The sequence below is a fragment of the Chinchilla lanigera genome, unplaced genomic scaffold (assembly GCF_000276665.1).
Source record: "Chinchilla lanigera isolate Chin_1 unplaced genomic scaffold, ChiLan1.0 scaffold00010, whole genome shotgun sequence".
Taxonomy (NCBI): Eukaryota; Metazoa; Chordata; class Mammalia; order Rodentia; family Chinchillidae; genus Chinchilla; species Chinchilla lanigera.
This window is the reverse complement of record NW_004955411.1, coordinates 6025213-6048651: the sequence shown is the minus strand read 5'-3', so window position 1 is coordinate 6048651 and position 23439 is coordinate 6025213. Positions and strand designations below refer to the sequence as shown.

At 38.4% G+C, this 23439-nt stretch overlaps 1 protein-coding gene across 1 annotated transcript in view; it reads right to left on the bottom strand.

Moving 5' to 3' along the window:
• Window positions 1-23439, bottom strand: part of Pkhd1 (polycystic kidney and hepatic disease 1 (autosomal recessive)) — a gene marked incomplete in the record, with an annotated part of 446270 nt that overhangs the window by 385718 nt on the left and 37113 nt on the right. The window contains 6 exon segments of the mRNA XM_013510899.1: window positions 3971-4106; window positions 7776-7906; window positions 17541-17816; window positions 18301-18406; window positions 20100-20222; window positions 21134-21318. Coding sequence (XP_013366353.1) covers window positions 3971-4106; window positions 7776-7906; window positions 17541-17816; window positions 18301-18406; window positions 20100-20222; window positions 21134-21318 — 957 coding nt within the window.

The window sequence follows — 23439 nt, the reverse complement described above, 5'->3', positions numbered from 1 at the left end:
TCAGAAGGATGATTTAAAATGTTGTGGGTTTGGCCAGAAAGGAAGCTCCAGTAAAGCTGTGGACTGCAAAGATTGAGCTGAGGAGATCTCCATTGCTGAGGAGGAACAAGAGAATCAAAAAGATGGCCTGAGGGCATCACAAGAAGCAGCAAGTCTCCACCTTTTGCAGCCTGAAACCTGAAAAAAAGACTGCTTTGAGAAGAAAGCCACAGAGGGCCATGGTCCAGAATGGTGGTGACATACAGAATTTGTCCCTCAAAATCAGGTTCAGAGTGCCCAGTGATCCAAGCTCTCACCCCCTATGGCCAGAGAGAAGAAAGCTTGACTACTGCTTCAGGTGGCAGCAGACCTTGGCATCATCCACGTGGCACTGGATTTAGGAGCAGACAGAATTCAAGAGTTCTGAGGTTAAGAAGGCTTCCACTTAGATATCAAAAGGCCTGGGAGGCCAGGCAATGTGCCCCTGAGAGAGCAGTATGTGAAGCTGTGAGTATGAAACTTAAAGTTCAGTGGAGACCTCAGAAGTTTGTAGAATCCAAGAATGTGGATTGTCTGAGGAAAGCTGCAAGGAGGGAGCAAAGCAGGCCTAAGACAGAAGCCATGGGAACTGTAACCATCAGAAGTACCTTAGGGGTAGAGTCATGCAAGCCCTTTGGAGCTCACAATGTGCCACACATTGCTTCAGATGCTGGACATGGAGCTACAGGACTTAATGTTAGCCCTGCTGGATGGTGGACTTGCTTTGGTCCCAGTGCTTTATATTCCTGTGTTTGTACCTTATGGAATGGTAATGTTTATCTTGTGCCATTGAATGTTGGAAGTGTTTAACTTTTCCTTTGTAGAGGGGCTCACAGCAAAGAGTTTGCCTTAAATCTCAGAGAAGACCTGGGACTTGGAATTTTCAGCAATCCTGAAACTGTCAGGACTTTGGCAACTCTTAGAGATGGACTAGAATGCCTTTTACATAAAGGGATGTACATGAGGGCTGGGGATTTAGCTCAGCGGCACAGTGCCTGCCTGGCAAGCACAACGTTGTGAGTTCGATTCCCGGTACCAGAAAAAAAAACAAACAAACAAACAAAAAGGGATGTACATGAGTCTTTGGGGGGGCCAGGGGCAGAATATTATGATTTGTGTATTGCATGTCCCCCCATGCAATACTCTACGGGAATGGGTCAACCATGGTGTGTCTGTGACTGAGCACAAGAACAATAAATTCTGAAAGGTTTCTACTTAATTCATTGTACAGGGGAGATCTCCAAAGGCTTCTAAGCAAAGCAAAGATATAATTAGAGCTATTCTTCTGGTCTATAAGACAGAACAAAAATATAAGGGAAGGAGAGATCTAGTCTGCGGACAACAGGTGTTAATGAAGGCCAGAAACTAAGTGGGCAACAGCGGGAGTAGAAGCAATGCATTTGCCCTCGCTGGGTCTGAGTGTGCCACAGCTCAGTGAAAAGTGCCTCTGATGTTCCTTTGCCCTTTGACATTTCAGGACCTTGGCAGAGCTGGCATCTCTACAGGGATGGCCAGCTAGATTAACAGCAGAGAGAGGCTGTATGAAAGAGAAAAGCCAAAGAAGAGGGTTAGATGAGAATGTTGTAACTTGGCATTCAAATCTTTGATCTGCCCTTTCACCACCTCTGTGACTCTGAGGGACTTATTTTGGACCTTCAAAGACAGATTTTTCATAAATAAGATGGCAGTAAAGTCCATCCTGTGTGGTTTGGTGTAAGAATGAACTTAAATATCCTGGGAAAGAATAGATGTTGCAGAATTTTTTAAAAGTCTTAATTATCTTTATGTTCTTCCTCACTTCCTCATCTTCTGTTCTTCTCTGTGTCTCCTCAACCTCTGCTTGGAAGGCTGCGGCTACATGTGAGGTAAACTAAATTTGGCCTGAGGCTTGAGTCCCTAGGTGTAACAAAGAGCAACTTAACTCAGCAGCAAACACATTGAAAGCCCAACTTAGGAGTGTATTTTTTGTAACAACTAGCTTAGTGTCGGCCAATCAGAGCAGTAGAGCTTCAGCCAATTATAGGTTGTAAAGTGATCAAACCATGCTCATCTATGGCAAATGTCTAGGTGTAGCCAACCAAGCTGTTTCTCTTCTCTTCGCCTCTCCTCTCCTCTCCTCTCCTTTCCCCTCCCCTCCCCTGCCCTCCCCTCCTCTTCTCTTCTCTTCTCTTCTCTTCTCTTCTCTCTTCTCTTCCCTCCCCGCTGCCTAGTTTTGTGTTTTTGTTTTTGATTTGTTTTTGTGACATAGGTTCTCACTATAGTCCAGGCTGGCCTTGAACTCCCTATGTCGCCCAGGCTGCCCCCAAACTCACAGTAATCCTCCAGCTTCAGCCTCCCACCAGCCAAACTGTGTCTGTTCCTCATTTTGTCTATACATGCTTCCCGCCCACATTGTGGAGTGGAGATTTGGGAAGTTCTTCTGGCTCTGACAGCTGATAAATTCACAAAACATTCTTTGCTCAAATAAAGTTACCTTAATGTATCCATTTTTTTTCATGGACAAGAGGTTGAACTGGGATTCATTAGAACCCTGTTCTTTCTAAATACAAAGCCTAGCTCTAGTAATACTGCACGTCACATTCTTCCTCCCCTCCTCCTATCCCTCCTTCTTTTTTCCTTCCATTCCATCTTGGCATCACAGTCATTGTCAGCATTATCTGTGGATGGAGATATACAGCACCTCAACTTAAGAAACTTTCCCAAAAGGCTACCACACTTGGTAGCTTCTAAGATGTGTTCCTTATTCTGCCCACAGGAAGATTTAAATAAAAGTGAAGTTTTACAAAGAATGCAGTACACTGTGTGTATCAATAGCATGAATTCCTTGGGCTTCTGGTCCATTGACAAGCTAATCCTAGATGCCTCTGAGGCACTGATGCAGTGTATTTATTCTTTCATTATGGGTAGAAATTTTTATGAAAAGTTAAAATCACTGAAATCTAAATATAACATGAAGTCTTCTCCTCCCTTTCCTGCCTCACTAAGAAGAATCTATACCACTAGGGAATTTTGCACACTTTGATCGCCTGAGGCAGCAAATTCTTCTTCTGTGCTATCTTAGTTGAATAATTTTGAGAAGTTAAAGGACACTTCCTTTTATTTATGTACTCCTCAGCTATCAAAAATGAAAATAGTACCAGAAAAATTGAATTAAAGCTTTTTCTTTGGGAAATACGGTAAGTCTTTTCAAAATGAACTTTTAGTTAAGGTTGCCATTAGCTCTTTATTCTCTGGTGTTCAATTAAACAAAAATGTATATTACCTGCTACTTTTCCAAATTTATATTGTTATGTCATGGCAGGAAATTGTTATAATTCCATCCTATCATATCACTTATATCATCAAATAAAGATTAAGCTATTTCATGTAATTGATGCTAAAAAAGTCATTTTTTAAAATATAGACTTATTCTTAATTTAGAAAACCTTATTCTCTTACTGTATTAAATAGTCACCACAATAGAACCTGCTACCAAAAATTATATTTAACTATAAGAGGCTAAATGCTTGGGATCTTCAAATAGACTGCTTGTGTTCAGATCTTAACTCTATTACTTACTAAAGATAGTATTTTAGAAAAGTTTTTTTATTAATACCTGTATTCCATAAGTTTCTTATCTATAAACTGAAGTTACTGATCCTATAAATTTATGTTAGGATTAAACTCTATTATGTGTCAGTGCTATCGTGAGCATATACTAGAAACTCAATAAATATTTACAGAATTATTACCTGTGAATTTTCACATCATTTTCAACATGGAAATGGTCCAAATTTTACAGAGGGGAAAACAGACATAAAAATAATTCAATGAGAGCTAACATGAACAAAGAGGCCTTGTGTTCAGAAAAAAAAATCTATTCAAAATACAGTAAAAATCATAGGCCATGGATTGAGCTTTTATAGGATCAATGCTCTGAAATCAAAACAGATCAAGTGGTGTTGTATTTTACCTGCTACACTGCTTCTGTTTCTGCTTAGAGACACGATCACTGGATTTAAAGAGGAAACATACGTAAATGCTCCTGGCAGAACTGCAGAGTGGTCCCCGCTGAATACAGTCACATTCACCACATAACCATCCAGCCCCTAGAAAATCAATTTTTATTCTGGTTATATTCTAGTATGTATCTATTTACTTATTTATTTATTTATTTCTTAGAAGGTCTCATTATTTAATCCAAGCCTGCCTTGAACTCATAGGGATCTTTTTAAATCAGATTTTATTGGTACATTTTAGGTATACATAATGATCATATTCATCATAGAGAATTTCTATCTGTACACGATATAACTTGATTCTTTTTTTCTCCATTCCCCTGCCCTCCCTTCAACCCCTCCTCCCCTCACAATTTACAAAAGCTGTGTTTCCATTTTTTCTTTGTTTCTGAGAAAGCCTTCTTTCTCTTTTTTTTACTTTTTCCTTCTTTCCTTTCCCCCTCTCTCCTTCTCTTTCCCCTCCCCATTTTGAAAAATCAGTTTTTAAGAACAAATTTCAGTTTTATTTGAGGAAGGAAAAGTCTGTTAGTTGATAAAGTGTTCTATTTGTGACTTTCAAGTTTCATACACATTTAAGTGCTCAAATTAGATAATCTCTGTGTTGAACAGATGTAGAAGGATCTGCTAAAAGGCAAACATGGACGGTTTACAATTAACACACCAGTTGCTTCTGAAAATAAAAGGCAAGTGCAAATAAATGTCTATACCCAGCTAAACTACCAGTAAGCTATGATGAGTATTTTCAGATATACAAGCACTCAGACAATTCCCTCCCATATTGTCTTTTGTAGGTTGTTTCTGAAGGTAATACTCCCATAGATAAGTAAAAATAAAAAAGAATATATACACTCCAAAGAACAGCAATCAAAAGAAGTCCTAAGAAGAAATCTGTAGAATAAATTTAGAAAATAACCAACCTAGACTGAAGCAGAAAAACTGCTTCAAGGAAAAGAGTAATTTACACGATGAAACTTTTTTCAAAAGGTGGTGGATTTCTATAATTAAAAAAACATTCTAAGAAAAAAGAGAGTTTTTTAAATTACTTCTTCAATTTCATTGACTGACATTGGGTTATTTAGAATTACCACACCACAGTGATACACGCACACCGATGGTTACAGCAGTACATTTTGTAATAGCTTAATCTTGCAAACAGGTCACATGCCCATCAACAGATGAATGGATAAAGAAAATGTGGTTTTCATGTATAGTGTAGTATTGGTCTGCCATAAAGAAGACTAAACATGAGTCATTTGTAGGAAAATGGGTGTACTTCAAGATCATAATCCTAAGTGAAATAAACTGGACACACAAGTTTAAATACAGCATTGCTTCTCTTCTGTAAGAAACCCAAAGGGCAGGTAGGGAGCATAATGGAGGATAGATATTGTGAAGTAGGAAGAGCATGTTCAAATAGGAAGGGGAGCAAGAGAGGAAGTAGGGGAAAGGGAAGGAAGGGAAAAGGAAAAAATGAATGGAAGGAAAAAGATTGAAGCAAAGCTTTTGTCTATGGGGAGGGAAGAAGGGCTTGAAGGGAGGAGAAGGGAATGGAGAAAGAAAAGGATTAAGATTTATTATATACAGGTATAAATTCTCTATGAGGAATATGATCAATATGTGTGACAATCATGTACTAATAAAAATAAAGCAAAAATCAATCAATTAATCAAAAGAAAAAAAACTCTAGGGAAAAGAAGAACTACAAAATAAAAAAATATTCTGACCCTGCCAGTACCATTTAAATAACTATAATAATGAAAACATGTTCTATTCATTGAACAACATATCTCTTTAATGGCAGTCAAAAGAATTAGAAGTGACTGTTCCAGAAAGGAGGCCTGGAAGAGCTGAGGGACAGGGGACCATGACTGTTATACTGTTTTCCTCTACATCGTCGCAAGTATACAAGTAATATAAAATTTAATTAATTTAATCAATTAATCAAATTTAATCAAATTTAATCAAAATTTAATCAAAATTTAATCAAATTTAATCAAAATTAATTTAATCAAAATTTAATCAAAATTAAAATTTGCCTCTCTAGAAAAATAAAATTTAATTAATTTAATCAAAATTAAAATTTGCCTCTCTAGAAAAGAAACCCAGACTGTACAAATTTTACCTACTAAAATTGTAAATATACACTGAAGTGACAATGTATAGAATTAGACACTTGTGTGCAGATGGTGGGAGTATAAACTGAAAAGGAATTTCAATAACTGAATACTGCATGTCACAACATTAGAACTTAGATAAATTTATCCTAAGAAAATAAATGTGCTCATACATATAGTAACAGGATGATCAAATTTCTGTTGTTTACAGAGGGAAAATTTAGAAATTATCTAAATGCTCCATGATAGGGAATAGTTACACAAATTATAGTACAACTATATATTGGAATTGCATGTGGCTTGCATAGAAAAGCTAGCTTTTCAAATATTTAGGGATTTAGATAAGATAAAATTGAAGGACCAGGGATCAAAAGTTATTCCAAGCCCTATGTTTCAAGGGATCTTTATTGGTTCAGTACACAGCTGTCTCCAGGAGTACATTAGCAATGCAGATGACACTGGCAAAAACTCCTAACACAAAGTGCAAATGCATCTGCAAGTGTGACTCTTACCAGTGCACCAGGGAAGGGACCAGTTCAAGTCTTCAGTGGCACATGCAATAGAAGAGAAGGGGGAACTCAGAGACTTTGTTTGTTTGTTCTTTGACACAGAATCTCACTATGTAGTTCAGGCTGCCCCTGAACTCATATGTAGCCTAGGCTGGCCCCGAACTCTCTCAGATCCTCTTGCCTGAGCCTCCTACGTGCTGAGATTACAGGTGTGTGCCACCACACCCTATGCAGGGATTGCCTTTAAGGGAAAAATGAAGCAATAGAAAATAACTAGAAAGACACTTCATAAAAATCAGGTACTCTAGAATTTTCTAAGTCCCATCATTAACATCCATGCCAGAAAACAAAATTGCTGTTGAAAATTAAGTTGTCATTTGCTTAAGAAAGAAAGTTTTGTAAACCACCTTCAAAATGTGTACTAGATGAATTTGCTCTTGCTGTGGTATTAATATTCACTGAAGGTATGAACAAGGACAGTGTTAAGTACCATGATCTAAAATGTCCCCAGAGGTCTAATGCATTCAAAGATGGGTCTTTTTATAAGGCGATTGGGTCACCAGGAGCTATACTCATCAGTGGGTTAATCCATTGATGAGTTTATCGCTGGATGTGCTGTTAGGAGGTGTGGCCCTGGGTGCAGGAGGTGGGTCACTGGGGCATGACCTGGGAGGGTGCATTCTCTTCTCCAACCCCTTCTCTCCTCAGCTCTATTTGCTCTTTCTCTCTCCCTCTCTGCTTCCAATCACCATGAGGCAAATGGCTTTGCTCTGCCATCCCCTCTACCATGTCTGTGTCTTGCAGCCAGCCTCTGAAATTGTGAGCAAAAATAATTCTTTTCTCTTTTAGGTAATGTATGTCAGGTATTTTGTCCTAGTAACAAACAAGCTGACTAATAAAGACTGCCTGGGTTGCTTTGTTTTTAAAGGAATTAACTTGCATTAACTGCAAGCTCCATAGGTACAATCCATTTCCCTCTTCATAGCAAAACAGACAGTATGTGTCATACAAGCACACTGTTTTAATGAGAAGTTGATGTCATTTCATTCAGTCCGAAGAAGTGATTTGTGGAAAACTTTATATTAATAATGGCTTCCCACCCAGATAGAAAGATATGACCAGAAAAATCCACTTACCCTGGGTGGAACTTTGCATTGAATTCTTCGTGAATTTCTTGTAGTGACATTAATTGCACAAGACTGAGATCCAAATAACACCAGGCTAACACCTTCCAAACTAGAGCCTCGGATGGTGGCCCAGAGCCCTCCTGCAACAAAAATAGCATTTTCATGCAGGACCCACACCCATATATAGGCAGACAAAATTTAATTATCCACAAGAGTAAAAAAATGAAATTAAAATATAAAGCTCTCTAGACATGACAGCCATCATCAAACTGGAGAAAAAAGGCTGAACTGAAATCTATAAATTACCATACATAAAGAGGAAAAACAGTGAAAAAGTATTAAAGCATCCTGGAGACCTTTAAGAATAGGACATAAGGATGATGCACTATTGCCATGAGTCACAGAAGCAGTCTCTGCAAATTCTTTCTGTTCCAAATTCTAAAACATGATTTCTGCTAGTCCTATAAAGGTTTTGTTTTCCTGAGAGACCAAGTGCAGGACAGTGTTACAGTTGGGTAAGTCAGGTTATTTGCAGTAGTATCTCTAGCTCACCAGTCCTCATTTTTTCCATCTGCTGATGACGGTGCTTGGCTTTCCAACTTGTTGATTTTGATAGCACACACACTGGACTCTACTCAACATATGGTAAAAAAAACAACTGCCACTCAGGGCCATTGGATTTCTCTGATGACCACTGAAAGTCAGCCCTAGCAACCCCCATCTCCTCACTGCAGATATTAGCAAGCAAAGAAACAATCCCAACATCCTGTGGACACCACAGCACAGTTCTTATGTGGAGGAACAGCCCCTGGTCTATATGGTGAACAGAAAATTCACTTTTCATTTTTTTGAGATACAGTCTTGGTATGCTGCCCAGACTGGTTTGGAACTCATTGGCATTAGTGATCCCCCTGCCTCAGCCTCTAGAGTGGCTGGAACTACCTGAGTGTACCACCATGCCCCACTAGAAGACTCAATTAGAATGGATGAGGAATGTTATTCTGGTTTGTCATCTTCCTAGGATGTAACTCAGGGAAGTAGTAAAGGCCACAAAATAAGAGAGTTGTACTCCTGAGTATGAGGAGGAAGCAGGAGCAAGAAGCAGAACTGGTTGTGACAGCTCGCACTAGAATCCCAGCACTAGGGAGGCAGAGGCAAGAGGATCATAGCTTGTTCACGGCCAGTGTGGGCTATATAGTGAGATTCTCTCAAAAAACAAAGAAGAAGGAGGAGGATGAGGAGAAGGAGGAGAAGGAAGAGAAGGTGGCTAACACAACCCATGACAACATTTGTGACATGTGACTGGGTGGAAGAAGGACCTAAAGCATATATGCCAAGAAGCACAATTGTAAAAGACTACATTAGACTTCTAAGTTAAAGAACAAAATAGAGAAAAGATTAACTTACAGGATATCTTGTATACAAGATATACACTTTTATATTGTATAAAAGATACAATATCTGTAAATAAAACTGGCAATACAAATTCAAGATTAAAAAACTGAAGACAATTTTTAAATATTTCTGAAGAGTCTAATAAGTTGCTTAATATTTACATAAGTAAACTAAATAAATGGATGGAAAGAATGATCATCATAATCTCTCTAAATTAAACAGGCACACCAATGCAATTCCGATGAAAGTATGAATAGATTTTTTATTTAAACTAGACAAGATAGTTTGAAAGTTAAATGAAAGAATAGCCAGAAAGCAAAATTTCAAAATTAAAAGTAAAGAGATCTTCTGCCAGGCACTGAAATATCTGTTTTAAAACTGGAGTTAGGGTGTAGTAATGCAGCATGCTCAGACAGAGAGGTTAATGGAGCAGTTTCCAGAAAGAAATCCAGATAAAAATGGAACTGCAGGATGTGATAAACATGGTATTCTACTTGAGCACGTCAATAATGGATTAGTTATTGAGTAGTAAAATGAGCAAATAACAACAAGAAACTAAATCTGATTTTTTTTATTTTAAAGAAAAGAAAAATAAACAATAAAATAATTGTATAAAATTTCAAAACAAGATTATAGGAGAGTAAAAATGGTTAGTACATTGTGTATTGTTATATTCAAATAGTTGCTCATATGACAAGATACAGCAATGAGAATTTAATCAAACAATATAGGTATGAACCTTCAATGAGCTAATAGTAATTAGTACTATAATTATTTTAACTATCTTGTGTGTGTGTGTACATGTATTTATTTATTTTCCCTTTTCCATTCCTTCTTTTCTCCTTTCCTCCAGTCCAGTTTCTCTTTCCTTTTGAGCATTTTCTTCCCATTTCACAATATCTATTGTACATTTTGAGTCTTATTACTCTTTAGGCTTCTTACACTGGGAGACAATATGATGTTTACACATGTGAGACTGATTCATTTCATGCATGAGTACAGAGTCAAGTCGCACCCATTTCACCATAAATGTCTTGTTTATCCTTCTTTGTAGCTGAGTAGTACTCCACTGAATAAAAATACATCTTTTTTATTAATTCCTGAGTTGATGGACATTTGTGTTGTTTCCAAAATTTTACTATGACAAATCGTGCCTCTATAAATATGGGTGCACATATATCACTATTATATGATGTTTTTAATTCCTCTGGGAAAATACTCTGAGGGGAAATAGCTGGATTAAATGGTACCCCTAATCTTAGTTTTTGTGAATCTCCAGACTGATTTACAAAGTGGTTGCACCAGTCTACATTCCCACCAACAGTGGAGAGGGGTTCCTTTCTCACCACAGCCTTTCCAGCATTTGTTATTGGTTGATTTATCGATAATAGCTATTCTTACTGGGGTGAGATGGAATCTAAATGTTGTTTAAATTTGTATCTCTCTAATGACCAATGATGTTGAACATATTTTCATGTATTCATTTGCCATTTGTATTTCTTCATCCAAGAAGCGCATATTCATCTCAGATGCTGATTTGTGGATTGGGCCTTTGAATTCTGGGGGTCTGATTTTTTTCAATTCTTTGTATATTCTAGATATAAGTCCTTTCTCTGAGGGACAGTTAGCTGAAATTTTTCCCACTCTGTCAGTTGTCTTCTCACTCTACTGGTGATTTCTTTTGATGTACAAAAGCTTTTTAATAGGATGAGATCGCAGTGGTTGATTCTTTGAAGTGTTTCCAGTGCAGTTCGGGTTTCGTTCATGAAGTCTCTGCCTACCCCTGTGTCTTCAAGATTTCTACCTATTTTCTCTTCCAGTAGATTTAGTGTTTCTGTTTTAATATTTAGATCTTTCATCTATTTTGACTTTAGTTTGATGCATGGTGATAAACATGGGTCTAATTTTAGGCTTCAACATGTACAGAGCCAGTTTTTCCAGTACTATTTATGAAAGAGGTTGTCTTTCTTCCAGTGAACATGTTTGGCTCCGTGTCAAAGATAAGGTCGCTGAGTGTGTTTGTAGCTGTGTCCATGTCTTCTAATCTTTTCCACTGTTCCTCAGGTCTGTTTTATCACCAGTACCATGCTGATTTTATCACAGTAGCTCTGTAGTATAATTTCAAATTGGGGATTGTGATGCCTCCCGTCTTGCCTTTGTTGCCCAGATCACCTTCACTCTTCTAGGCCTCTTCTGTTTCCAAAGGAATTTTAGGAATATTGTCTATAGTTCTGTGAGGTATGCCAATAGCATTTTGATTGGGATTACATTAAATCTGTACGACAATTTTCAGAGTATGGCTATTTGCACAATGTTGGTTATTCCTATCCATGAGCAAGGTATACCTACCCATTTTCTGATACCGGCTTTGATCTCCTTTCTCAGAGTACTGTAATTTTCAATGCATAGATCTTTTAATTCTTCTGTTCGATTGACTCCTAAGTATTTCATTTTTTGGATGCTATTGCAAAGGGTGTAATTTCCTTAATTTCTCTCTCAGTAAGTTTGTTGTTTGTGCACAACAATGCTATTGCTTCTTTGGAATTGAATTTGTATCCATCCATGCAACTGAATTTAGTTATTCTAGGAGTATTTTGGTGGAGTTTTTGGGGTCTTCTATGTAGAGTATCATGTCATCTGTAAATAATGATAATTTAACTTCTTCCTTGCCTATCTTTATCCCTTTTATTTCTCTCTCATCTAATTGCTCTGGCTAATATTTCCAGAGCTATACTGAAAAGGAGTGGTGATAATGGACATCTTTGTCTTGATATTGATTTTAGAATGAAAGCTTTCCTTTTCCATCCATTTAGTATGATATTGGTCATTGATTTGTATCAGATTCAGATAGAGACCATCTATTCCAATTTTCTGTAGGGTTTTTATCATGAATGAGTGCTGGTCTTCATCAAGAAGACCATATGAGATGACCATATGATTTTTGTCTTTGGCTCTGTTGATATAGTGTATCACATTTATGGATTTGTGTATGATAAACCATCCCTGAATTCCTGGGATAAATCCCTGCAGGTCATGGTGTATAGTCTTCTTGATAATTTGTTGAATTCTGTTTGTTAGTATCTTATTGGGAATTTTTGCACATATATTCATTAGGGAGACTGGCCTATAGTTCTCATTTTTTGGATGGTTCTTCCTCTGGTTTGGGTATTGGGGTCCTACTTGCCTCCAGTAATAAGTTAGGGAGTATTGCTTTCATTTCAACTTCATTAAAGAGTTTGTCAAGTATTGGTATTAAATCTTCTCTAAATTTCTTGTAGAATTCAACAGTTAATCCATCAGGACCTGGGCTTTTCTTTGTTGGTAAGATTTTAATTACATTTTCAATCTCATTAACTGGTATTGGGTTATTGAGAATTTTTATATCTTCTGGATTCAGCTTTGGTAATTCATACACATCTAGGTATCTGCCCATTTCTTCTGTGTTTCCCATCCTATGAGAGTAAAGATCTTTGAAGCTGGTATTGATGATCTGAAGAATCATAGGATCTGTAGTGACTTCACTTTATCATTCCTCAGTGCACAAATTTGAGTCTTGTCTTTTCTGTTTTCATAAGGTTGACTAGGGGCTTATCAATTTTATTTATTTTTTCAAGGAACCAACCCTTTGACTCATTAATCTTTCTATTGTTTTCTTGGTCTCCCTTGTGTCAGTTTCTGCTCTGATCTTTATAACTTCCTCCCTTCTATGGGCTTTGCTCTTCTTTCTCTAGAAGTTTGAGTTGTTACTTTAAGTTGTTTATCTGTGCTCATTCTGTTTTCCTAATGTGGGAATTCACCTCTATAAATTTCCCTCCTAGGACTGTTTTCATTGTGTCCCATAAGTTCCACTTTGTTTTATCTGTATTCTCATTTAGTTTTAGATATTGTTTACTTTGTTCCTTTATTACTTTTTTCTGGTACTAGGAATTGAACTCAGGACTTTGTGCTTGCCAGGTAGGCACTGTGCCACTGAGTTATATCCCCGGCCCTCTTTATTTAATTTGTGACCCATTGATTGTTTAGGAGGTTATTATCTAATTTGCATGTGTTTATAGAGTTTTTGTGGTTCTTTTTGTCATTAATTTCCAATTTCATTGCACTGTGGTCAGATAATACGCATGAGATAATTTCAATTCCTTTGCATCTACTTAAGCATGTTCTGGGGCTAGATTATGGTCTATTTCAGTGAATGTTCCATGTGTAGCTGAGAAGAATTTGTATTCTGATGATTTTAGGTGGAACAGTCTGGAAGCATCTACTAAGTCCATTTGTTCACAGGTTTGGTTCAGCTCTGTTATTTCTTTGCTGATTTTTTTGTCTAGTTTATCTATATCTTTGTGACAATGGAGTATTGAGGTTTCCCATTAAAATTGTATTATTACTTATTTGATTTTTCATGTCTATTAATAATTTTCTTGTATACTTTAGTGCACCTGTATTTGGTGCACGTATATTTGTGATTGTTATCTCTTCCTCTTGAAGTTTTCCCCTAACAAGTATGTAGTTGGAGTGACCTTCTTTCTTCCTTGTGATCATTCTTAGTTTGACTTTCAGATTCCCTGCAAACAGAAAAGTTACCCCTGCTTTTTTCTGGGTTTCTGTCACATGGAAGATTGTTTTCATCCTTTGATTTTTCAGTCTATGAATTTCTTTTTGAGTGAAATGTGTTTCTTGTATACAGCATATTGTTGAGTCTTGTTTCTTGACCCACTCTACCAGTCTGCTTCTTTTGATTGGTGAATTGAGGCCATTTACATTAGTAGTTATAACTGATATGTATTTGCTTATCTTGGTCATGGTGTTTTCTTGTTGTTTCCCTACTTTTTTCCTCTTGCACTGCCTGGTGGTTTCTTTCTGTTGTTATTCTTGTAATTGTAGTCATTTTTATCTTTGTCTAGAATATCTTTCAGTTCTCTTTGTAGCTTTGGTTTGGTATTCATAAATCTCTTCAGTTGTTCTTTGTCATGGAAGTATCTTATTTCTCCATTAATTTTGAAAGATAGCTTTGCAGAATACATCAATCTGGGATGAATGTTGTTTTCTTTTAGGACTTAAAATATTTCAAACTCTTCTTTTCTTTTTCATTCTCTTCCTCTTTCTTCCTTCTTTTTTCAATGTTTAGGTTTCTTACCTTTCCTTTCCATTCTTTTCTATAGACACTCTTTCTCTCTTTCCTCAACTACTTCTTGAATTTAAACTTGAGAGTTTGTGTGGAGAAGTTTGCCATGCCTCTGACAGGCTTTCCTTTATAGGTGATCTGTTTCTTTTCTTTAATAGCCTTTAATATTCTGTTCTTGTGCTGAATTTATGGAATCTTGATTATTATATGTCTTGGTGTAGCTTCATTTTGGTCAGGATTGTTTGGAGTTCTATATGCTCCATTTATTTATATGTCAAATTCTTTATCCACACTTGGGAAGTTTTCTGCCATTATTTGTATGAAGAGATTTTTATGTCATTTGTGCTGTCTCCAGTTTTCTCATTGACCCCAATCAATCTTATGTTATTCTTCTTTGCTTTATCTTGTAGCTGTTGAATTGATTTTTGATAGTCTCCTGCTATTTTAAGATATCTTTATCTTCATTATCACTAGCCGCAATTCCATCTTCAAGATCTGAAATCCTATCCTCTCGTTCATTCAACTTGTTGCATATACTTTGAATGGAGGTTTTAATCTCTTGGATTTCTATTTGGATCTGTTTCATGGATTCCATTTCTTTCCTATGCTGGGGATTTTTTATTTCCATCCTTTTTCTAAGCTCATCTATTCTTTTATCTGTGTCTTCTCTAATATCTTGATTTTAAGCATCATTTCATTCTTTACCTGAGAGATTATTTTTCCCATAGCCTTTTCACTTTTTTTTCATTTCTGATGCTATCATTTCAGAAAGTTCCAGTGTCTGATTTCTAGTTTCATCTATCTCCTTGAGTTCCCAGCTTGTTCTGGGTGGGCTGGAGGTCTGGGGTTGCATTTTGCTTCTGCAACAAATATTCTATTTTCTCTTTTTTATTTTGTTTTCTATGTTGATATTTGCCAGTTTCTTATGATATATATAGCTTTATCACTTGTATCCACATAAATCTTCATACATAAATATTCAAAGTAGTATTATTCACAATAGCCAAAAGTAGGTGGGCATGGTGGCACATGCCTGTAATCCCAGCACTTGAGAGGTTGAGGCAGGAGGATCATTGCAAGTTTGAGGCCAGCCTGGGCTACAAAGTGAGCTTAAGGCCAGCCTGAACTGACCCTGTCTCGAAAAGACCAAAAAAACAAACAAATGATCACAATAGCCAAAAGTAGAAACACCCTCAACACACATCATGAGATAAATGGATAAACAAAGTGTGATACAGCCAGACAATAGAATACTATTTGTGTGTAAAATGTATTGAAATGACACAGCCATTATTGGCTCAGGCCCACATTATGTACTGGGGTCTTCCATGCCCAGCACAGGGCTCTGCACAGGTGGTACAATTAGTCTGGGGTGGGTGAGGAACACTGGTTGAGTCTATGCAGGTGGCAGAGTTAACAGGGAACTTTTAAACAAGGTACAAGGAAAACAGCAGTTACAGCCTCTCCCTCCTCCCTTCTCCTTAATCTGAATGAAGAGAATTTGTACTCACCTGGCATTAGGTCTACTCAGAGTTTTCCATCCTTGGCTAAAATATAAGAGGAAGACATATGCTCCTCCCACAACTTCAAACCCTTTCGCTAGGGGTTGTTGGTACACCACATCCTGAAAATGACCAATTCAGTCTGATTTTCCTGGAACTGATTTTGACCACTAAAGTTCTGCATTCTGGTTTCAAGAATTGAAAGGTTTGCATCCTGGGAACTCCTCAGTCCAGGGAAAAGTGGGACTGATGTCCTCCCTACCTTTGTAGGCACTCCATGTAGGGGAAACAGGTGACCATGTCATGTCGTCAATCTAGTGCCAGGACCTAAAGGAGGTCAGTGTGGCCCGAATTGCAAAAGGCACATTGTAAGAAGACTAAACCACCTATAAATTGCATAAGAAGAATCTTAGATGCCCTAAACTCAAATCAGGTTAATACAGGGTCTGATCTTTCACTCTGAGTACCACATATCAGGCTCCTTCCTTAAATCACTGAGAAATAAGAGCTCAGTCTGTTTCCTAAGCAGATGAGGTGGGGAGGGACCACATGATTCCTTCTTTTAAGAGGATCTACTCTTACTTTAGTGTGAGAGACAAACTGCTCCTGTGAATACTAAGTTTGTGACCAGAGTACAGTGACTGATAGATTCTGAGCCCCAAGTCTCTCGCGACCAGAGCAATTACAAAAATCTGAAGCACTAAGGAAATAAATTTGTGCTGCAAAATGTATACACCAGCAAACATAGGCTTGAGTACTGTATTCCTGAGATTTTTAAAATCTAGCTGGGCTATGTTAAGATGGATGTGTCCCTCACGAAAGAGCAAGTCATGTAGAGATCTCATTTTTCATGCAACTCAGACCCCATGGGTGGTGGTGATATGGATGAGGTTTATTGCCCTGGATTCTCCACTACTCAGATAGTAGTGGGTTTTCATGTTACCCAACACCCGGTGTACATCAGTAATGCACATCATTGTTATATAACACACATCAGTACACTGCTAATGTGCATTTGTGAAGGACCAACTAAGCACAAAGCCCCCAGTGAGTGGGAAAGACTGATACTTCACATTTATCCAATGTTTTCACTTTTAAAGGGACTTTCCCATTCGTTGGCTCATTCTCACACAAAGCTACAGACCCTATAAAGGAAGCACCACCAAGCCACTCTCTAAGTTAGACAGTGAGGTACCGAAAAGCAACCTGGGCCTGGCATCAGAGGGTTCTGGCGGTATGCTAGGTTCAGCTCCTCCCATAGGAAGTTCTAGGTAAGTCACCTTCCTCTGAGAGCCAGCCAGCCTTATCTCACCAGAAAAACATGGGGACAATAATTCCATCTTTAGGCAGCTTTAAGTATTTAGGATATGGGGCTACTTTGAAGAGGTACACAATAAATGATACTGTTGGTGTTATCATTATTATTTTTAAGAAATTAAGCTCCATAGAAGTAACTGAAATGTCTAAGTTCACATGTGTGACTTGCAGTAGGACCAAGACCAGGGACACATCCTAACTCTCAGTCTAGCACCATCTTCGCTGGCCCAATAGACAGCGTGTTTGACACCCTCACCCAGTGTGCCTGACACCACCAGCCAAACCATAGTCTTTTACATGACAAAAGAGTTCAACTCAGGGCTCAAATGGCTATTCCCTATTAGAAGAAACAGAAAACAAAGAGCTTTGGAGTCTGTGCATACAGGCAAGAACATTATATTCAGAAGGTCAGACATCTTGTACAGCCCTCTCCCAGATTACCAATCTCTGCAGCTCTGGAAGGCTCCACAGAGGCCAGCCTGGGTTCCAGGTATAGGAGGAGGTCTTCTCCGCTGGCATTGACAGCTAGACCAGAGGGTCTCACCAACACCAAGACCTGATGCACGCCCACTGGTAGCAGGTCTGCCTGACACACCACAACCGTTTGGTTTGAGAAAATAATTTTGCAACTTGTTCTGTTCACCATAACCTGTAAGGTCTTGGAATCACCGGATAAACCAGTTCCAGTAATATAAACCAGTAGGTTGGTGTCACCATCTAAAAAGAAGAAAGAAATTTAGAAACAAAATCATCTCTCAGTGATATAATTCCACTTAAGAGATCATACTCTCACATCAAGCATTTGATCTCTGTCACCTTTTCTCCCCAAAATTCAGGGAGTTAGATGCTGACTCAAATGTTGGACACTGCATTTATTATTGTAGTCCATAGCCTCCATCTTAAATTTTCTCAAACTACTAATAAGAGGTCATTGGGAAAGAAAGAGAGAATCAAAATCAAGAATACTTCAAAATAAAGGACAAAGAAAATGAAACACTTAAAGTCATCAAAAAACCCACCTACGCCCATTTCAAATAATAATCATATCTCTTAGTGGAACAAACAATGCACTTTCTGCTGTATCATTCAAGCTCTGCTTAAAGAACTATTGCATCTTCTATCCACCCATCACCACCTTCATAGTCTCTAACAAAATCACTGAATCTAAAATTGACGATCAGAGCTACATCACAAATCATACCAAGAGAATACCACATGGAATGAACCCTGGGAGTTGACCCTGGGAGGTACTGGAAAGAACAGGAACCCACACATTGGGCTGGTACGTCATTCACTCGCACAACCACCTAAAAAAAAAAAGCAAAAGAATTAAAAGCAAATGCATGGACTTCACACACACAAAGGGCAGCCATAAAATGTTTATGATGATTTCCCAGACTAAAATGTGGTAATAATCCACTTATTATCACTTATTCTATTTTTCTGTCATAAACATTAAATTATAATGAATGACTCAAAACGTGCTAAGCTTTCTTAAAATGGGAGTAGAAATGCTAAAATCTATTTGTGTAATTAATTAAATATGACTTAAGTATGACTTTTTTTTTCTTGACTTGACTTGGCATCTCACTACATTGCCCAAACTGGTCGTAAATTCTTGAACTCAAGTGGCCCTTCTGCCTCAAGTAGCCAGGACTATGGGTGCATGCCACCACACATGGCCAAATATGACAAAGTGTAGTAAATTTCCTCTCTGTCATCTAGAAGTAAATTTTATAAACTTAAACTGCACAAAGTCCATTCATCCCTCTATTTTCAACTAAGTCAATTCCACTGTATTTTCACTATCACCTTGAAACACCCTTCTGTCACTGGTGAAGCCCAATCAAAGAGGGACTTTTCTTCATCGTCACTGCTTGAGCACATAGCTAACAAACAAAGTGTGTCTGGATGTCTGATTTGGGACTTTTTGTTTTAAAATAACAAATCCCTAAGAAAACACTGTATGTCTTTTCTTTTTACTAGAACTAATATTGTCTCAAACAATACTCAGAAATGAGGAATGTGAAAAATACACAACTCAATTGATTATCTACAGATAAAAATGGATTGCATATTGTTATCCTCAAAGTAGTTGCTCAGATTACCAGATATACACATGCAAAATTGATCAAAACAATTAAGCATTCACTGTTCCTTTCAAGAAACCAACAGAAATTAGCAATACAATTATCTTAACTATCTTGTGTATATATATATTTTCCCTTCTTTCTTTCCTTTGTCCTTTCCCTGATCCAAGTTTGTTCTTTCCTTTTGAGCAGTTTCTTTCCCTTTCATAATATCTATTGTACCTTCCAGATTTTATGTACTCCTCCAGTTTTTAAAAATAAAAAATAAAAAGTAAAAGTAAAAATGGATTAAAACACATACATGATATTTATGAGAGTGTTTCTTTACAAAAGAAAGAGATAGTTGAATAGCTTAGAAAATAAATAACACTTCAATTTATTCATAGTTTTATTTTTCATAAAGAGTAGAAAGTATAGCTATATCATGACACTGACAATTGCCAGTTCTCAGTTTGAGCACCCATGTGTCAGTCATTAACTAAAAAGTAGTGTTCCTTACATTTTTGACACTTTAAATTTCTCTCAAATTAAAATCAGATAGCTTGTAATAGAAATGATGAACAGATGGAAAAGGCCTTTTAAAGACAAAAGGAGTTGACTTTTCCCGTGGACTTTCCGATGCCACTGTGTGGAAGCACAAATCCTATTTGGCTATAGAGGTTCCCTAGTTTTTGCACCATAATAATAGCATCAATAATTAATATAGAATATTCTGGTGACAAAGCATGGATTTTTTTTTCATAGCGTTTTACATACCCTGTGAAAGTTAGGAAGAGGGACAACCAAAATTGCCCCTATTCTACCAGGTAGAAAAAGGACCCTTGGGATCTAAGTCATTGGCGCACATTCAAATCAGTGAGATTCTCAAACTGAGAAGCTGGTGCCTGCCCTTTGGGGCTTGTCCACTCACCTGAGTATGCTGGTGAGCAGTAGCCAACATGTCTCCAAATATGGGTCCAAGGAAAACTCCTCCATCATACACCACGCGGATGGCCACAGTGGGATTCACCCCCGTAAGATTCTGATCAGAGACCTGGGATGGGTACATTTGTGGCAAACTGTCCTGAGACCTAAATCTAGTCTTGGTTAAAATAAGTGATATGGCTTTTGCACACTGTGCTTGAAATAAGTCAGAGAGCTAGAAAGTAAAATCGAAAGTGACAAAGATGGAAACCTAGAGAACTAGCGGTAAGTAATAGCTAAAGGAGGCACCGGGAAATTAGCAGCATACTGATTTACAAGTGGAAAGGCAAGGAGCAACACAACATACCAGTCTTCTAAGTCGTGAGCTATTTTGCTTCCTATGCTTCTCTATTTTATATATTTTCCATCAAACATATTAAAATAAAATGTGAGAAAACATTGCTTTGAGGTAACAGCAAAGACTCCCGTACTTCCTCCATCTCCACCCTAGGATTCTGTTTGAAGAGCAGATGACCCATAATACCATATAAATGGGATAAAATTTCATTTTGGGTCTCATTTTATAATAATCAAATGCTAGATGATCATTGGATTCTTCTTAAAGGCCTTAAATATGCAAGAGCATCTGGTTTTGTCATTACCCGAAGACAGCAAATCCTTTTCTAAACTTCCTTCTGGTATTCCATCTGCCTCCATGATCAGCTAAGTCAATCACATCTGCTTAAATTACCCGATAACAGATGTGGAGTGACTGCGTGGTGGACACTGACCAAAAACTTCTCTACACACACAGAGTTAGGAAAGGAAACATGAGATGAAACTGCTCTGTCAGGAGAAGGAGGTGCAAAACGTGTGCTGAACACTTCCAGAGAGAAAGATCATAAATTTCCCCTACTCAAGTATGCCTACAAAATGAATCATCCATGAGAGTTTTCATTCATATAATTCTGCTTTTCTTTTCACAAGATTTCTCCAGGGTGCCAAATCTGTATGGTCTTCTCAAAGGAACAGCATACATACCTCGATAAAACTGGGCAAGTCCCCAGTTTGGGTGGACCAGGAAAGGGTCCATACACGTTCATAGCAAGAGTTTCGACCCTCCTTGACAGTGAAGTCACTGACATTGAGGTATCTGGATGTAAAGTCATCAGCACTGTCCTGTAAGAGCTTGTGAAGGTGACCAGCGGACACGTGCACAGGGACATCTGTGAAGGAAAATTTTATTACAGAAAACACAAAGTACTAATTAATCCACCGTGCAGAGTCTCATCAGGGATAAAAGAATAAAAACCAGGTTGTCTGCTTGAAGGAGACTGTCAAGGTCAAAACATAACTTCAAGAGAACCTTCAGCCCTAGTTCCCTTTTGCCCTGAGGCAAATACCAGCAGATGCCCACTTCTTTTCGCTGTAACACCCTGTCCGCAGTGCCACACCACAGCACAAGCAGAGAAAACAGTATGTCAGACAGTACCATCTCAACTGTCCACTCAAAATGTGAAAGTCTAATTAAATCTGGCTTTTCCCTGGAAAAATTTAGCCGGCCCTATGAAGAGAAAAAAGTTGGCCCCTTTTCACAAGGAGCATGGAGGCATACAGCAGCTGACACCCATAAAACTTAACCAACCCAGCTGAGGAATGTTGGCATTTAACTTTGGCTTCTCTATTAGAATTTCCTTTAAGCCCAACCACCTGCTTCCCCATTCCACATGCCCACAGAGCAAAAACAAAGCTCTGTGTTTGAACCCTGCTTCATGCTTTACCAAAAGTTTCCATTTCATTAGCTACTCGAGCAACCCTGCGAGGTGGGTCACTTGGGTACCCTCGCGCCTGCTTTAAAGATGAAGAAAATGAAACATAATGGTATTCCAAAGCTGGCAGAGCCAGCACAGCAGGTTTAGATTAAAACCCACGTTGCTTTCTCCACTCCAGAGCTGCCTTCTTGAATTTCACACTGCCCTGAAAGGTTAATAAAGTACCCCTACATTTCGGCAAAGCCAACAAAAGTCTCATCATTTAAAAGACACTTTTCCATAGTTAGACATCATTTGGGTCATCGCCGTCTCAAAAGGCCAGGTGAGGCTGACTTTCCTCGATGCGTTTTGTACGCAATGATGTGGAACTTTGGCAGTAAAGCTTGGTAGGCAGAAGGCTTTGGATCGTCTATCTCGTTCGCGAGAAGAGACACGCAGCCAGTGAAGGGCTTCTGAGAGGCAGGGCACACTGACACTTGCTCATTTATCAGACTCCAAAAGCTGCAGGGCCTTTGACTTATTCTAAATGTCTCTATTATCATAAAAACACCCCTCTGCCTCTCCCACCCAAAAAGATCTCCGAAGCCCAGTCTGTCTGCAAGGGAGCGAGGCCTTGGACCACAGACCAACCTGTATACAACCGCACCTCAGTTCCCCTGAGCCCCTTTTCTGATTCTGCGATGTTTCTGTCAAATAAGTAACATGTTGTTGTCACTTCTACCCCTTGTACAGTACTTTGTGAAAAATGTGTATTCTTGAAGCTTTGAAAACACTAAGCTAATTTCAGTTTGCAATCCCTTTCTGCATCTGTGGAAACCACTGCCGTCAGCAGCATAAGATGTCACCCTCTAGTTTAACTCTGAGGACCGCAACCAATGATCTTAGTCTAGAAAACCTTAGAGAGAAGAGGACAGACATGAGATTCACACACACACACTCAGATTCAGACCCCTGTTGTCAGCTTTTCATGTGGCCTTGGGGCAAACCTCAGTGTCACTGGTTAAATGGTGGTCCCGAGAGATATGCCTATGTCCTCATCCCCAGAACACACGAGTGTTCCCTCACAAGGTAAAAGAATGACTACTTCCATAGGTGGCAAAAGATGTAGTTAAGGATCTTGGGAGGAGTCTATCCCGTGTTATCCAGGTAGGCCCTAGGTTAATCAAATATATCCTTACAAGAGAGTCAGAAAACATTTCACAAAGGACAGAGGGAGTGGGTGGACTAATGCGGCCACGGGCACAAGATACCAGGATAAGCCAGGAGCCAGAAGAGGCAGGAAGCGAGTCCCTCCCTACGGCCTGTTGGAGGGAGTGTGGCCTCCCCAGCAACTTGATTATGGTCTACTGGGCTCCGGAACTGGAAAGGGGTAAATTTCTGTCCTTTGTGTCTCTAATTTTGTCATAATTTATTGTGACAGTCCCAGAAACCTACTCCATTCAACATCCAAATGTACAAAACTTAAAGACTGGGATTATAAATATACAAATCCCTTTCCAGATCTTTAATTTGAAGAAGACCATTTTCAGATACTGGAAAATGAAATAAATTTAAAAGTGCCACCCTAGCCGACAA